Source organism: Aureobasidium pullulans (assembly GCF_000721785.1).
Source record: "Aureobasidium pullulans EXF-150 unplaced genomic scaffold scaffold_9, whole genome shotgun sequence".
NCBI lineage: Eukaryota > Fungi > Ascomycota > Dothideomycetes > Dothideales > Saccotheciaceae > Aureobasidium > Aureobasidium pullulans.
This window is the reverse complement of record NW_021941029.1, coordinates 1103582-1118669: the sequence shown is the minus strand read 5'-3', so window position 1 is coordinate 1118669 and position 15088 is coordinate 1103582. Positions and strand designations below refer to the sequence as shown.

Genomic DNA, 15088 nt, shown 5'->3' with positions numbered 1-15088 from the left:
GGGAAGCTGCACCGCATCGTGCTTTCCCTCTTCACAATCAGGTCCCTTCTTCACCAATTCCTCGTTTCCAAATTTGTCTCTGCATTGAGACAGCACCGCCTTGAAGATGTCCGGTTTCAAGAGTCTTGCCCTGCTATTGGCAGCTCAGCTCGCCAATGCTCAGGGTGGCTACCCTAATCCTCCCGTTGATGGTTTGCCTGTTAGTCACTTGTTCTCCCCAGAGGCACACACAGCCCCTTCAAGACCAGACCAATACAAGATCTTGAGCCAATGCAGTGCGCGGCCACTGAGAGTACAACATCTGCCCTTAGAAGCCTTGCTCTCATCAGCATCCCACTGCATTGGCAACAGTTTTTGCATTGCGATCGCTCACCAATCCCGAGCCTATGCTTTGAGGAGGCCCAGTACCAACATCTCAATGTTTCAACAGTCAATTGACACCCTCACAGTTCCCTGGTACCAACTACCCTGGCTCCGAAGTCCCCTACGCCGTGGCTGGTGCAAAGTTCAACCAGACCTCTCCCCCTTACTACCCTTCTCCCTGGGGAACCGGTGCTGGAGAATGGGCAGGTGCTTATGAGAAGGCCAGAGCATTCGTCTCTCAATTGACTCTGGCCGAGAAGGTCAACTTGACCACTGGTACGTTCACTCCGTGACTCTTTTGCAATTGGACCCAACTAACAGTTCGCAGGTGTCGGGTTAGTCTATATCATCACTTAAAATGCTCCCGAGCTCTTGTAGCTAATCGCTTTCTAGTTGGGAGTCTGAGCTTTGTGTTGGTAACACTGGTTCCATCCCACGTCTGGGCTTCAAGGCCCTCTGTCTGCAGGACTCCCCATTGGGTGTCAGATTCGGTATGTGATGAGCCGTCCACAGAAGAGTATCCTGTATACTGACAAGATTCAGGTGACTTCGTTTCCGCATTCTCCGCCGGCGTTACTGTTGCTGCCACATGGGACAGAAAGCTTGCCTACGAGCGTGGCCATGATATGGGCAGCGAACACCGCGACAAGGGCGTCGATGTCATGCTTGGTCCCGTTGTTGGTCCTCTTGGCCGCAGCCCCGAAGGTGGACGTAACTGGGAAGGCTTCAGCCCTGACCCAGTCCTTTCTGGTGTTCTGAACGCCGAGACCGTCAAGGGTATCCAGGATGCTGGTGTCATTGCTTGCACTAAGCACTACATCCTCAACGAGCAGGAGCACTTCAGACAAGGAGGTCCCAACATCTCCGACGCCGTCTCTGCCAATGTCGACGACATCACCCTCCACGAGCTCTACGTCTGGCCTTTCGCTGATGCTGTTCGTGCTGGTACCGGCAGTGTCATGTGCTCTTATAACCAGGCCAACAACAGCTACGTCGTAAGTGGAAGAACACCACTTCAACGGACTCTACTGACCAAGTTTAGTGCCAAAACTCTCACCTCCTGAACAAGGTCCTCAAGGCCGAGCTCGGTTTCCAAGGCTTCGTCGTCTCTGATTGGGCTGGTCAACACTCCGGTGTTTCCAGTGCTCTCGCTGGTCTCGATATGACCATGCCCGGAGATGTCAGCTTCGACAGCAAGACTTCGTTCTGGGGTGCCAACCTCACCATCGCCGTTTTGAACGGAACCGTCCCCCAATACAGAATCGACGATATGGCTGTTCGTATCGTTGCTGCCTGGTACCTCGTCGACAGAGAGGACACTCAGCTCGAGGATGGCCCCAACTTCTCCTCGTGGACCTCAAGAACCGAAGGATACCGTCACTACATTGCCCAAGAAGGCTTTGAGAAGATCAACTCTCACGTCGATGTTCAGGGCAACCACCGCGACAACATCCGCGAGGTCGCTGCCAAGGGTACTGTCCTGCTGAAGAACAAGGGCGGTCTGCCGCTCAAAGGAACTGAACAACTCGTCGGTGTTTTCGGCGAAGATGCTGCCGACAACCAATACGGTCCCAATGGCTGCTCAGACCGTGGATGTGACAACGGTACCCTTGCTATGGGATGGGGATCAGGCAAGTGATACTGTTTGACGATCGTAACAAAGAGACCCAATGCTGACTGAATTTGTAGGAACTGCCAACTTCCCTTACCTGGTTGCCCCTCACACTGCCATCGAGAATGAAGTCCGCTCCCACGGCAAGTCTGTCGAGAGCATCTTGGACAGCTACGCCTACAGTCAGATTGATGTTCTTGCCCAACGCACTGACGAAGTCAATGGTGCTTGCATTGTGTAAGTTTCTATAAATCAACACCAAGTACTCCTAAAGACTAATAGATGGACTCTAGCTTTGCCAACGCAGATGCTGGTGAGGGCTATATCATCGTCGACGGCAACCAAGGAGACCGCAACAATCTTACTCTCTGGCAAGGTGGTGAGGCTGTCATTGAACACGTCTCATCTCTCTGCAAGAACACTATCGTTGTCCTTCACACAGTCGGTCCCGTTCTGATCAACGATTGGTGAGTGTACTCTGTTCTATTTGGTCAAAACTCAGCGCTAACTAGCCTTCTAGGTACGAACACGAGAACATCACTGCCATCCTTTGGGCTGGAGTTCCCGGACAAGAGTCAGGCAACGCCATCGTCGATGTCCTCTACGGCAAGGTCAACCCCTCAGGCAAGCTTCCTTTCACCATGGGCAAGACACGCGAGTCGTACGGTACCGATCTTCTCTACGAGTACAACAACGGTGGTGCTCCTCCTCAGACCCAATTCGAGGAGGGTGTCTTCATCGATTACAGAGCCTTTGACAGAAGCGGTGAAACCCCTGTCTACGAATTTGGTTACGGACTTTCGTACACCAACTTCAGCTACTCTGACATCTCGGTCTCGGTCAACACCGCTGCTCCCGCCTACAAGCCTAACTCAGGCTTCACCGATGCCGCTCCTATCTACGGCACTGTTTCGAACAACTCTGCCGACTACGTCTTCCCCGATGACGTTAGGCGCATCGAGTACTACATGTAAGTCTTGCCTAAATTGGTTGATTATCAGGACTTCGACTAACCCATACAGCTACCCCTTCCTTAATTCGACCAGCCTTCGCGCTTCCTCAGGCGACCCCTACTACGGCAGCAACTACAGCTTCCCCGCCGGTTCTTCGTCCAGCGCACCCCAGCCTCTCCTTCCTGCTTCAGGAGCATCAGGCGGTAACCCCGGTCTGTACGATGTCCTCTATACCGTCACTGCCACTGTTACCAACACTGGCGCCGTTGAGGGCGAGGAAGTCCCTCAGCTCTACATCTCCCTTGGTGGTCCCAACGACCCGGCCGTTGTCCTCCGCCAGTTCGACAAGTTCTCAATCGCCCCCGGTGCCTCCAAGACCTTCACTGCCGAGATTACTCGCAGAGACGTCAGCAACTGGAGCCCTGAGCTTGACGACTGGTACGTCAGCGAGTACCCCAAGACTGTTTACGTTGGTTCTTCCAGCAGAAAGTTGCCTCTCAAGGCTGCTCTTCCTGCTAACGGTGCCACTTCTCCTGGTACTGGTAACGGTGGCTCCGGCAATGGCACCTACACCGTTCCTCCCGTCTCAGTCTCTAGCTCTGCCCCTGGCACTGCCACCCTTCCCTCTTCCTCGGCTTCCAAGTCCTCGTCGAGCTCGAAGTCATCATCGCACTCTACCAGCCATTCGACTTCCAAGTCCTCGTCCCACTCGTCTTCGTACTCTACTACCAAGACCCATGGTCCAACCTCGTGGACCACCTACACCATGCCTACTGGCTACCATTCTACTTCATAGATTGAGGAAGAGTGTAGAAAAGAGGGCAATATGGAAAAGAAAGAACAAACATGTTACGCTCGTTTTTAGCTTGACGACTTGATGAACAGGAGAAAGACGCAGACAGAAGATCAAAGTTCTTTGACACACTTTGTAAATATGGAGAAAGTTTCAGAGAAAGGAAATAACACATGGAATTTTCCAGTCGCTCTAAAGCTTGGCGCCTATGTTAATGGTGCTGCTGTGAGAACATGTGATATGCTACTGACAGCTCTTCATGATTACACTTCCTCTATTGTTTCTCGCCTCCGCTATTTTGAAACCCTTGTCATATGTGAAGGGACGTTTTGTCCTCGTCCCTCGATACCATCGTATCTTTTCAGTCTGTTCCTTTTGGGCCTTGATCACTTACTCCACCTTGCCTTGTGCGTATGTATCCTCTAAAGTTTAGAGATGTGATCTGCGTTTTTACGATCGCTCCTTCCTTATGTTCCTGGTTGCTCCTTGCCTCTTTCACAATCCCGAAATTTCTCAATCGCACCTTCCTCGTGTTTTCAGTTCGCTCCTTCCTGGCATCGTTGGTCGTGCCTCCCTTGTTAGTGAAACGCCCCTTCCTGATTTGAACAGATGATTCCTCCCCTCCACTTGGAGCGTTTTCTCGAAAGTGTTTTCCTTGTTGTTCTGTTCTGGTCTGGGGCACTGATATAGTGTTTAGTACTGATTTCTTGGAAGCCTCTGTATCGTTGATTTCGAGTATTTGTTATCGGGTGTTCTGACATCGATCGTTGTCTTCTGGCTTGTTTCTTCCTTTCTCTGGGAAATGCTTTTGTTGGTTTCTGTTTAGTTGTTTGTTACTATATCTTTTCTCGTTTTAGGAAAGAAGAAACAACGACCTTAGGCTAAGTTAGGTTTATTGTCCGCTTATGTTATCGGCAAACAAAGTTTTGAGGAAAAAAGGGGCATAATTAGGTATGAGCAGAACATAAAGAGAGAGGAGATATAGACTGCTTAGGAAGAACATGAGGGGTGAGAGCACACAATTAGGTCATGTTAACAGATGGAATTAGCAAACAATCAGAAGATGGCTGCGGCGGCAAAAAAGAAAGCCCATACAAGTAAGTATATACTACATCAAGTGTAGCTGCGAGGCCCTGACTGTTATTTCTCTTATGAGGTGAAATAGAAGAAAGGGTGCGATGCGTTCTCGCAAAAAAAAAAGGAAGGAATAGTTCATTTCACATCTTGGTGACAGAGAAAGAAGGAACGAATCACCGGTCGTTCCTTCTTAGTTTGTTGAGATATTCTTCTTGTCTCCATCACCGCCTGATACCTGGTTCTCATCCAACCCACATCGTGTAAAAGCGTGCCTCCGAGTAGTTAGTTGGGCTCGTAGGCATCGTTTGTTTCGATAGCTTCCAGATCAGGCTCCCAGTGTTTATCGGGTTGACGAACCCTACAGAAGAAGGATCAAATCCATCTGCAGATACGTTGTAGACCACAGACTTTAAGGCCTCGGCATCGACATAGATATAGTATCGGTAGCGTTTTGATCGTACGGCTCGAGTAAAACAACAAGGGTGTCGTTGAGCCAGAGCATTGGTTGGGAACAGGCGCGTAAACAAGGCCCTCCGTCGTTGCGGTGCGTAAGGATCGGCGAAACACCTGACTGGTGATGTTGGTTATGATTGTCGGCCCGTAAAAGCATTCTCGGGCATCTGTGATTGGCCTCTTCAATTGATAAAATAGAGCTGGAAACGACATGTGCTTGAGATGCTCGATGCCAGAAGGAGTTGAGATATGCAAACGACAACCGAGATTGATGACGTCCATAGACTCGTAACCTCACGGACTGTCTGACAATGAAGCAATTCTGGAGGATGAACTACGTGTGTGTACAGTCACACCAAAAAGCTGTTTCTTACGTGCGCGTAGCTGTTCAATCGTTGTGATGTCCTTGAAACCTTCAGGTAGGGCTCTTTGAGGATCGCTAGTGAAGCAGGCCCAGCAGTCAAATTGTTCGGTATCAGAGTCGCAAGTGCGTCGCCGAAGCCATAACTTTTGGCCTCTAGTTCTCTTGTGGTTGCAAGAGGCGCAGCGATGGGACACTTTCTGAGGACTCCAGGCCAGGTCGTGATACTGCCAATGTAGCTGCTCGCGTATAGCAGGAAAGGAATCGATCCAGTTGCGGATGTCTCTCAAGACCTTAAAGTAAGGTGCCTTCTCTAGTTTTTCGGCATAAAAAGCGGCGCTCTGAGCTTGCTTTTTTGCTCTGAAAATAGGATCTTCTTTGATTCTGAGTTTCTCCCTTAAAATAATGCGTTCAATTTTCTCTTCGCGCCAAGCAGGATCGTTTGCGTATCTACGGCGATGCCACATAGCAGAGGCTGTTGGGCTCATAAGGCGCGGCTCGGAGTCCTCTGTTGATCTGTCTAGAGGCGGATATGTGGATATGAGACGTGGGTTAGTGGTGGGGGCTAGCACCAGTGAGAGGGTGCTCACACGAGCGGCGACATGTTTGGTGATCTGTCGACAGATATCCATTGCAAACATAGTCATCGGGTCTTTGGAGGCTATGATACGGACAAGAGCTTATTCGACAATGTCGAATCCAAGAAGGTTGGCGGCACAGGGCCGAGCCAGAGCCATGGCACGTGCATGGGGAGTGACTTCATCCAAACAAGCAGTCAGTGTCACTTTCCGTTTCGCAATCTTGATATTGATCTTGATCTTGTCTTGATCTTGCCCTCTCCATCTTCTTGATCAGAGCTCGACCTCTATACACAATGGCGCCCGCACTCCAAATATCTATCCCGACAACGTCAACGGGCGAAGAAGGCGGCAAGGCCTACACCCGCTATCACATCCAGCTTGCGCTCCCTATTCGCACCCATGAGACGCTCAAACGCTACTCGGACTTCACGACCCTCCACGACAACTTGGTCTCCCAAACCGGCGCCGCACCTCCTGTCTCTTTGCCGCCGAAATCCTGGCTCCGTCGCACCGTCGACAACCCGACTTTGACCGAACAACGCCGCCGCGGTCTTGAAGCCTACGTACGAGCCATCGTCGACGCCCAAGATGCACGCTGGCGCTCCTCCACCGTATGGCGCCACTTCCTCTCATTACCCCAAGACGACAAGGCCTCAAGGTTACAACAACAAAATGACTCTGTCACCGACCCCTCCGCATGGCTAGACCTCCACCGCGACGTCAAGAACCAACTCCACACTGCAAGGCAACTGCTCAAGAAGCGAGACGCCGCAGCCACAGCACAAGAACAACACGCCATTTCCGCAGACGCAAAAGCAAATCTAGTCCGCGCAGCAACCGGTCTAGCCCGCCTCGACGACGCCCTCACCAAACTCTCAAAAAGGCCCAAAGACTCCTCCGACGACGATGGCGGATGGGACCAATCCTCCCTAGGCGAACGCGAACTCCGCCGCAGAGGTGACATGCTGGCCTCTGCCCGCGCCGAAACCGAAACTTTAGAAAGCACTCTCAAATCTCTAGTCGTCAAACCTCAAGGCAGCATGCTCTCCGCCTCCACCTTCGCCGCCTCAGCGTCCGAAACAGACAAACGCGCCCTCTGGGGCGACACCCCCACTGCAACTGCTAGATCCTCCCGCCGCGTTCTAGGTGGCCCAGCCCAAGAAACTGATCGCACGCGCGAATTAGACAACCAAGGTGTCTTGCAATTACAAAAACAAGTCATGGGTGAGCAAGAACAAGATGTTCTTGAGATCGGCAAAGCGGTGACGAGGATGAAGGAGATGGGAATTATGATCAATGAGGAATTGGTCGTGCAGAATGAGATGTTGAGTATGATGGATCAGGATGTGGATAGAGTGCAAGGGAAGATCGATGTCGCCAAGAAGAGGATCAAGAAGATTCACTGAGCGAGGAGAGAGAGAGAGAGAGGAGTCGTGTTTTCTGGTTTTGCGATAGCACTTGGATACCCTTTGTAATTGTTCTTTTTGGTTTGTATAGAGTAGCATTTCATCTGACCACCACTTTCTTCGTCATCTGCTTTGCTCGACTTCTCTTTGTGATATCTTTGCACAGGCACTGTGAGATAGACGGGGCTTGGTTGGACATGTTGAACCACGATCACAAAAATCATGATAGAACAGGGGAAAACAGATGTGTTATGATGAAACATGAAGCGACTCATTTTCATCAATACTCCTTAGACCTGTTCACAAGAATGTAAAACCATGGAAGATCCTAGCGAGATGGAAAAAGTGATTCAATACGAAAAAGTCTCAATTCCAATCGATACTCCTAAAAGAGTTTCTCAAAAAAATGAACCACCACCCATCCAGCCATTCGTCGGGTACCTGCCCAACAAAAATGCCCGGAGGGAGGAAAAAGAAGAGGAAGAAAATCTAATGTATACAAGAAGAAAATAAAAAAGAAGAAAAGATGCGACAATAGCGAATGTATGCCTCAACAAGCGGAAAAGCCTGGAGTTGTTCTGGTGTGTTGATAGTAATACAGGGATATCAAAAAAATTGATCATTGGGTATAACACCGCCAGCGAGAGTAAGTGTAGTGCGTGTGTGCCGTTGAACAAGCAGGGGAGGAAATAATCAATCAGAAGCGGGTCATGTGGACCGCTGTGGGTATCTGTGAATCCAGAAAGAACGCCGATGCACCACCCTGAAGAGATATGTTCATCGCCGGAAACTCCAATAGTAGTAATGCTTTGTGGGACAAAGGAGAAAATGAGACCGAAAGCAGCAGATTCGGATCTGCTATGATGTGTTGGGAGATGGAGATGCAAAGGCGTGAGTCTCGTTAAATGTTCATCGTTCGGTGCTGGAGGTGCGGCTGAGCGGTCCTTGCCACTCTGGCCATTGAGGTCTTCTCCTGCGTTCACTGGATGCGCGCTTGAAGATCTTTCTAGACCATGATCTCGAACCTTGTCGTATGGATTCCGCCCGCGGACCAGAGACTATGGGGGTAGGTTCGTCTTTCATCTCGCTCGAGGACAAGGCGATGGGCGAGTCCTTTCTGATGCGGACGAATAGTTTGGCGTCGCGGTAGCGTTCGCCATATGAGTTGAAGAGGGCTAAGTGGCGGTAGCCTTGTTGGAGGCTGGTGAGTTTTGCGGTAAAGGTGGCAAGGAGCGTGCTGTTAGACGAGGCGTTGCGTCCATCCGGTGAATTCCAGACTGTGCATCGGACGAAGACTAGGCTTGGATATTTGGTCTCAAGAGAAACTCTGAAGCAGTCACCAAAGTTCGGATCAAATCCATTGCCTTCGATCAATCTGGTTCTTCTCTTGACAGATGGTCCGATACCAGAAGCTTGAACATCGATACCACCATCGACTTTGGCATATCCGCGAGATTTGTTGTCTTCGGCGGTATACACCTCGAACTCGACGTAAGGATTCATCCCAAGCTCAGGATTGTGATTACGTGGTCGAGGAAGACGCTGAGCTGATATGATGTCCACACTGAATTGCACGAGATGCTTCCCTCTTTTGTGAAACCTGAGAGTGTCAAGCAAAGACCCACTGGTTTGAGACTGCTTGTTTTCGCGCATCTCGTCGGGCTTGAGAACGTATCCAGTGCGGTCAGTTCCAGCAGCAAACATGGCTTCATTCATCTGCATGTGAATATCGTATGTTTGCCAGTTCAAAGCGGCCATCTGTACTCCACGCTTCCATGACTGAAGCGGGTTGAAGTTCGAGGAGTCGATGCGCATAGCAGCAGGGTAAACCCTCATGAGGTACTGAGAGTTGTGGTTTTCCAATTGACTCTTGACTCCAGGATCTTTAGAGATGCGCTCGAATGTGTTCTCAGCAAAGGAATAGATGTGGTTGTAGGTTCGTGCTTCTTGAGCAGAGAAGTCAGAATACTTTATGCCGCAAGCGTAAACACCCAAAGCACCCAGAGCAGGCACAATGTTACTAGTCTTCTTGCTGTTATTGTTGTTCTTCTTCCTGGAATCCACAGATGTAGGAGCAGTGTCGCTATCCTCGGAAGAGCTCGATGTTGATGGGACGGTACTCTGTGCAGATGAAGAACCGCGAAGTACAGGCCAAGTGTTCGATGGTCTGGTAGTAAGTCCATCACCATTTACAGCATTTTGGAGGGGCGAAGGAGGGACGCTGTTGTCCGTAGCTCGGCTGAACGGAGAGCTGAAGCTTCTTTGACGGCGAGCGTTAGCGTTGTCTGCAAAGTTCTGGCCTTCAAATTGCTGAGAGGCTGCTTTGACTTTGATCAAGATTTTATTCTTGAGCTCTTCTGGCGAAGGGAGCACTGATGCGTTTTCGACCAGAGGCGTGGTGAGCAGAGCATCTCCAAAATAGAGCTTCATGATGTTAACCATGTGCAGCTGTTGGTCTGGATTACAATGAACTTCCAGTGAGATGATCAGCGGGTAGACTGATGATGCAAAAGCATATCGCGCGATAACAGCAATACAATCTTCGAACATGACTTCGGTAGTCAATGTACGGCCATGATTGACGATAGGTAGGCCGTTCTTGCCATCCCAACAGTCGATCTCAATGCACCTACATCCCTTGACCAATGCAGAGATGTATCCTTCAACACTTGAAAGTCCAGCAACCTGGCGACCCATGAGGTAGGTATTGTGAGAACTCGAGATGAAATACTCGTTCAGAGGTCGATCAAGGGTAGGATCGGACTTGATCGAAGCAGTAGCACCGTTTGAGCCAGAAGAAAGGAACGTCTGGAAAGCCTGCAAATTCATAGTGGGTGGTAGCTGCCGGTCGGCGGCCTTGCCAGAAGCACTTCGGCAATAAAGCTCGAACTTGCTTTCCCACGAAGCACGATCCTTCTCGACATCGATGCGCTGCTCTTTGCGCAAGAATTCGAGGAAGGCCTCCAAGCTAAGCTCCGGCTCATCTGAGCGTTTGATGCCGTAGTAGAGGGACTGAACGTCTTTGCGGATCTTGAATAAATTCACAAAGTACTGGTATTGCGAGTAGTTGAGCATACCCACCAAATCGTGGTCCGCGTGGTTGAAGTGCGCACGAACAGTGTTGATGGAGCAGTTGATTTCGAGCTTACGACAGATCCACTTTGCATCCTCGAAATCGATTTTCGGTTCAGCGTCAGGGTTCTTGCGTGACGTGGCTTGTTTCCACGCCATTCTCATGCTGCGCTCACTCTTCTCGGGATTTGCTGATAGTGCGTTCATAATCTCAATACGCTCGCGTGACACGCCGTTCAGGGCATCGGTCCAGAGCTTGACAATGTAGTCGTTGGGTGCGATGAGGTGCATTGTCTTGATAGAACTGCCCTTGGAGCGCTCGTAGGCGTCGTAGACGATGGTAATCCAGCATCGCTCTTGATCGTGGGGTATTTGAATGTCCTGGCGTGATGATTTGGCCTCAGCACCAACTCGAATGTCGCGGACATCGTCTATGTAGAATTGCTTGGACGGGTTCGAGGGGTTCCAGCAGACCTTAGCAGCCAATGGATCCAGACGAAATTTGAGAACTTTGCGCTTCTTTTTGGTCACCTTCGTGAGCCAGGTACCTTGTTCCAGGACTGAAGAGATGGTTGGAGCGACGCCACCTTCGGCTAGCGCTGCTGAACTCTTACGGCTGGCAAGGGATCCGAATGTGCTTGTTTGATCCGGAGGAGGAAATGTACTAACAGAGTCCTCGTTGCCATCCTCCGAGGTGCGTCCTAGGTCAAGGTCTGACATGTCGCCGGCTAGATCGGATTGGCCAGTACTGTCGCTCCTTCTGCGCACCAAGACGGGACCGGCGCTTTGATCGCGGATTCGGTTCGTTTGGGTGGTGGATGGACGTCGTCTGAGTCTGTTGTGTGCACCACGAGACAAACGGCGGATGAGACCGGTACCCTTGGACATGCCAAAGGCTTCGGTCATGGAGCTGTAGGACGACGAGATAGCGGGCGAGGAGGAGGGGTATTCGGACATGGCTGATGGAGGTAGAGATATGGGAGCGGCCCGATCAACGGAGCGTTGGTAGTGTGACATGGAGAAAGCATCTTGAGGGCTGCTGGCGGCCGTCGAGGCCTTGGAAGCAGCCGACGCCGGGGTGCAGGCCATGGTAAGGGTCGGATTGGTGTAAGAAGGGGCACAGGCGGGGATCAGAACAGGTTGTGCAGCGGTATAGAGGCCATTGTTGTCGGAGGGAGACAGGTCGTGTCTAGAGGGGGACTGGTCTGGTGTAGGTCGGGCGGCGAGGATTGACCGGGTCAGGCTCATGTCGAGAGACTGGCAAGGCGGTGATGCATCTTCCAAGGACCAGCCTATCCGGTGAGGGTGCGTGTTGGCAATGCGACAGGTCGTGCGCAGCTGCAGGCAAGATGACGCGCCTTGTTATAGTAGGAGCTTAAGGCTGAGGCTTGACGAAAATAGTTTGTGTGAGGGCGAGCGAGCTACCGGGCAGTGCGTGCAGGAAAGGAACGTCTTTAGGTCGGAACACGGTCGCTACGGACTCGACAGGAGAGGCAGCAGAACAGAAGCGAAGAGAGAGAGAGAGAGAGAGAGAGAGAGATGACACAGGCCGGGAGGTGCTAGGTAAAGAGAAAAAGGAACGACGGTGGAGTTCAATGATTTAGACTGCACGCTGGCGTTCGCGCAAAAACTCCCCGGCTAGTCCTGCCGTCAATCTAGTGTCATGATCTGTGAGCCCGACCATCCGTCACCAACCCCTGCGAGCAATTCCTCCTTGCGCCCACTCTTCTTCCTTCGAGAAAACGATTCGCATCATCTCCTGATGCGAGGATCATGCTCTTGGCGCACTCCTAAACCATCATGGAATCCGCGGCCTTTTCCCACGTCCCACTGCCAAATTCATGGTATTCCCGTGAGCTAACTTTAGTATGACAGGTCCACTAAAATACCAAGAACCAACTCCCACGGGCCACGGAACCTCATCCTTTGACTATTCCTGACAAGCACATTCACCGAAACCTGCTTTGTTGGGTCTCTTGCTTTCATCTCAACTCCTCGGTAGTGATTTATCTGCTCACGCCAGCATGACTTGCAACTCTCTCAATTCCCGCCAAAGAGTGGTGAGACTAGACAGGGTACAGTATCCCTTCTTCCAGCCCCGGCCGCATCCGCTCCGAGCCCTCGTTGCTGAAACACGGCCGTCGCGTTCATCGTAATCTGCCGCAACATTTTGATTGGAAACTCCCCCGCGTTCATATGCAACGTGCCGTATTAATGCCACGGCTAGATAGCCGGATTCATGCTTGTCATCATTCCAAGGCCACCAAGGTTGCTCACATCACCACGCAGTCGTCCCGCCAGCTGGCAAACTCGTCCGCTATCATGAAGGATGACCGACCATAGACATACTAGTCGCAGGGGGGGTACTCGCAGCAGCCGTTAGATACGAACGAGTACATAAGCTCACCGATCTTGAATCCTTCATGATTGGAGATTGGGACACTTTCAAAGCCTCCATCTCAGACCCCTGCTGGCTCTGAAGCCTGAACAGCATGGGGGCTTTGGACGAGATTCGAAACAGTTCTGCGGCTCACGGCATCTGCGCAGATGTCAGGCAACATCTTTGTGGGGTGTATCAGATTGTTCAAACCACTCTGCCACTCTTCACTCGGTTTGACTTGCCCGCGCTCACGTTAAAGAAGCTGTCGCATTAGCGTTACAGCGCTCTGCATTCCACGCCACAACCGTGCCTATGTTGACAAGGGGCTGGGGCCGCTGGGCAGCTAACACGTGCAAGTACGTGGACTTCACCGTGATTCGTTCATCAAGTCGTTTAACCATGAAGATGAAGATGTATTGAATCTTGGCCTCCTGTCTTGATGGTTGTACCACTTGAATATACCCTATACTTGCTTTCCCGCATTGTGAGTATCGAAAGGGCCATGTAGGCCTGACCGTATAGAGCTTTTACGACAGGTCATGATGTGGGCGCTATATTCCCGGTCGTTGGTAGAGCGAACAACACATACCCCCACATAGTTCTCCGCAAGTGGCGTGCTCTTGAACGTTCTCAGTGCAGCAGCAAGCTAGAAACGTGCTATACGTCTCGGAGAGGTCAAGTTTCAGCTGGAACTGAAAACGTTTGCTGCAGCAATTTCGACCTCTGAAGCAAGAAGCAAGTCCTTAGAGGCAAGTATCATCATATCCGACCTTGATATACCCCCGATCGCTCACAAAGCATCTGCGTAGTCGGCACCCAGGATGAATCGTCTCCAAATTTGGTCGTCGTCACTTAGTCTTGGTCCACGTTCGCTTATCTCACCGCCTATTCGCTTCGATGTTCCGGTCTCGAGTAGACATGCGCGAGCAGTCGGGCACGATGATTGCGGGGTGCTGCCACGAACACTGGTCGGATAGAGCGGCTCTTCCTGGACTTTCTTCCCAGCAGGGTGAGCATCTGGCGAGGCTTGCCTATTATATTGAGGTGCAGCAAACAGATCACTCTCTGCCTGACCATATTCCTCATCCTTATCCTCAATGAACCTTCGCCAAGTATCATCGTTATCTCCAAAGTCCTCGTGATCGAAACTTGTAGGATCTTCCTCTGCATGGATTCCAAAAATGAACGTGTGCTGTGCTTGCACTTCGACCGGTGAGTCTTCCACTCGCTCAGCCGCATCTAGAGTACCGCGTGCGTAGTCGGCTAGCCTAGCACTTTCAAAGTTCGCAGGACTTACGGCATTCTCATGGAGGTCTGACGGGACATGTGATACAGGTCCTGAGCGGTGATGAACACCCTTCTGATCACGCAAAACGTCGTCGAGCGAATCGCTCAGCACGAACCTCATTTGGTCTGTTGCAGGATGTGTTGGTTCGTCTTCGTCGAATTGCAGCCTGGGGATCTCGCCACGGTCAGAGCCCCTAGATGTAGAAACGGGCTGGTCGAGGATATCAAGAAGCATCGAGTTTGAAGAGTGTTCTGAGTAGGATCCGGAGCGTGAACGAATCCTGGTTGATGGACTAGCCACTGTTGTGTCGAGCTGGCTAGCAAATGCCCGCTTGCCTACCCTAACGTAAACATCGCTGTTCTTCGACGGCAGCACAAAATCTCCTATTGGGCGTTGTGCATCCCTTTTGCCAGTAATGGACCATTCGTGTATCCGAGTTTTACGCTTGTGATGTGTCTTGGTCTTCTTGAAAGGCGGAGGAGATGGAGGTCGGGTCGGTGAGGTCTCATTCCAGCTTTTCACTGAAGAACTGTTCCTGTTTGGGACTTTGCTGCGAGCTTTGGCAAAGTGTGACTTCTGACGTTCGACTACTGCGTTGCCTTTGTTCTTCGAGTGCCTCTGCAGGTTACCTCCAGTCCAATTCATCTTGACATCCGTTTTGACGAGTCAGTGGCGAAGAAAGATGGTATTTCATTCCAACATGCGAAATCAACATCGACATCTTCAAATGTCGAGGAAGGTATGTTGAT

General features: G+C 51.1%; 5 protein-coding genes across 5 annotated transcripts; 2 read left to right on the top strand and 3 right to left on the bottom strand.

Moving 5' to 3' along the window:
- Positions 1 to 106: 106 nt before the first annotated feature.
- On the top strand, positions 107 to 3858 carry M438DRAFT_397292 (putative beta-glucosidase; the record flags this gene model as incomplete). Its single annotated transcript, XM_029909301.1, has 10 exons — positions 107 to 199; positions 450 to 652; positions 757 to 854; positions 907 to 1358; positions 1406 to 1994; positions 2053 to 2212; positions 2269 to 2442; positions 2496 to 2945; positions 2998 to 3485; positions 3590 to 3858. The coding sequence occupies 10 exons, from the start codon at positions 107 to 109 to the stop codon at positions 3727 to 3729; spliced, it is 2847 nt and encodes a 948-aa protein (XP_029760850.1). The 3' UTR covers positions 3730 to 3858.
- A 1687-nt stretch (positions 3859 to 5545) lies between these two features.
- M438DRAFT_335424 (uncharacterized protein) lies at positions 5546 to 6244 on the bottom strand (the record flags this gene model as incomplete). The annotated part of the gene is made up of 1 exon (XM_029903805.1): positions 5546 to 6244. The coding sequence occupies one exon, from the start codon at positions 6242 to 6244 to the stop codon at positions 5546 to 5548; it is 699 nt and encodes a 232-aa protein (XP_029760849.1).
- A 161-nt stretch (positions 6245 to 6405) lies between these two features.
- On the top strand, positions 6406 to 7725 carry M438DRAFT_345773 (Phox-like protein). The gene has a single exon (XM_029905526.1). The coding sequence runs from the start codon at positions 6487 to 6489 to the stop codon at positions 7597 to 7599; it is 1113 nt and encodes a 370-aa protein (XP_029760848.1). The 5' UTR covers positions 6406 to 6486; the 3' UTR covers positions 7600 to 7725.
- A 783-nt stretch (positions 7726 to 8508) lies between these two features.
- M438DRAFT_273301 (PLC-like phosphodiesterase) lies at positions 8509 to 11559 on the bottom strand (the record flags this gene model as incomplete). Its single annotated transcript, XM_029900625.1, has 1 exon — positions 8509 to 11559. One exon carries the CDS (start codon positions 11557 to 11559, stop codon positions 8509 to 8511), a length of 3051 nt encoding a protein of 1016 aa, XP_029760847.1.
- A 2282-nt stretch (positions 11560 to 13841) lies between these two features.
- M438DRAFT_335421 (uncharacterized protein) lies at positions 13842 to 14984 on the bottom strand (the record flags this gene model as incomplete). Its single annotated transcript, XM_029903804.1, has 1 exon — positions 13842 to 14984. One exon carries the CDS (start codon positions 14982 to 14984, stop codon positions 13842 to 13844), a length of 1143 nt encoding a protein of 380 aa, XP_029760846.1.
- Between the last annotated feature and the right edge of the window lie 104 nt (positions 14985 to 15088).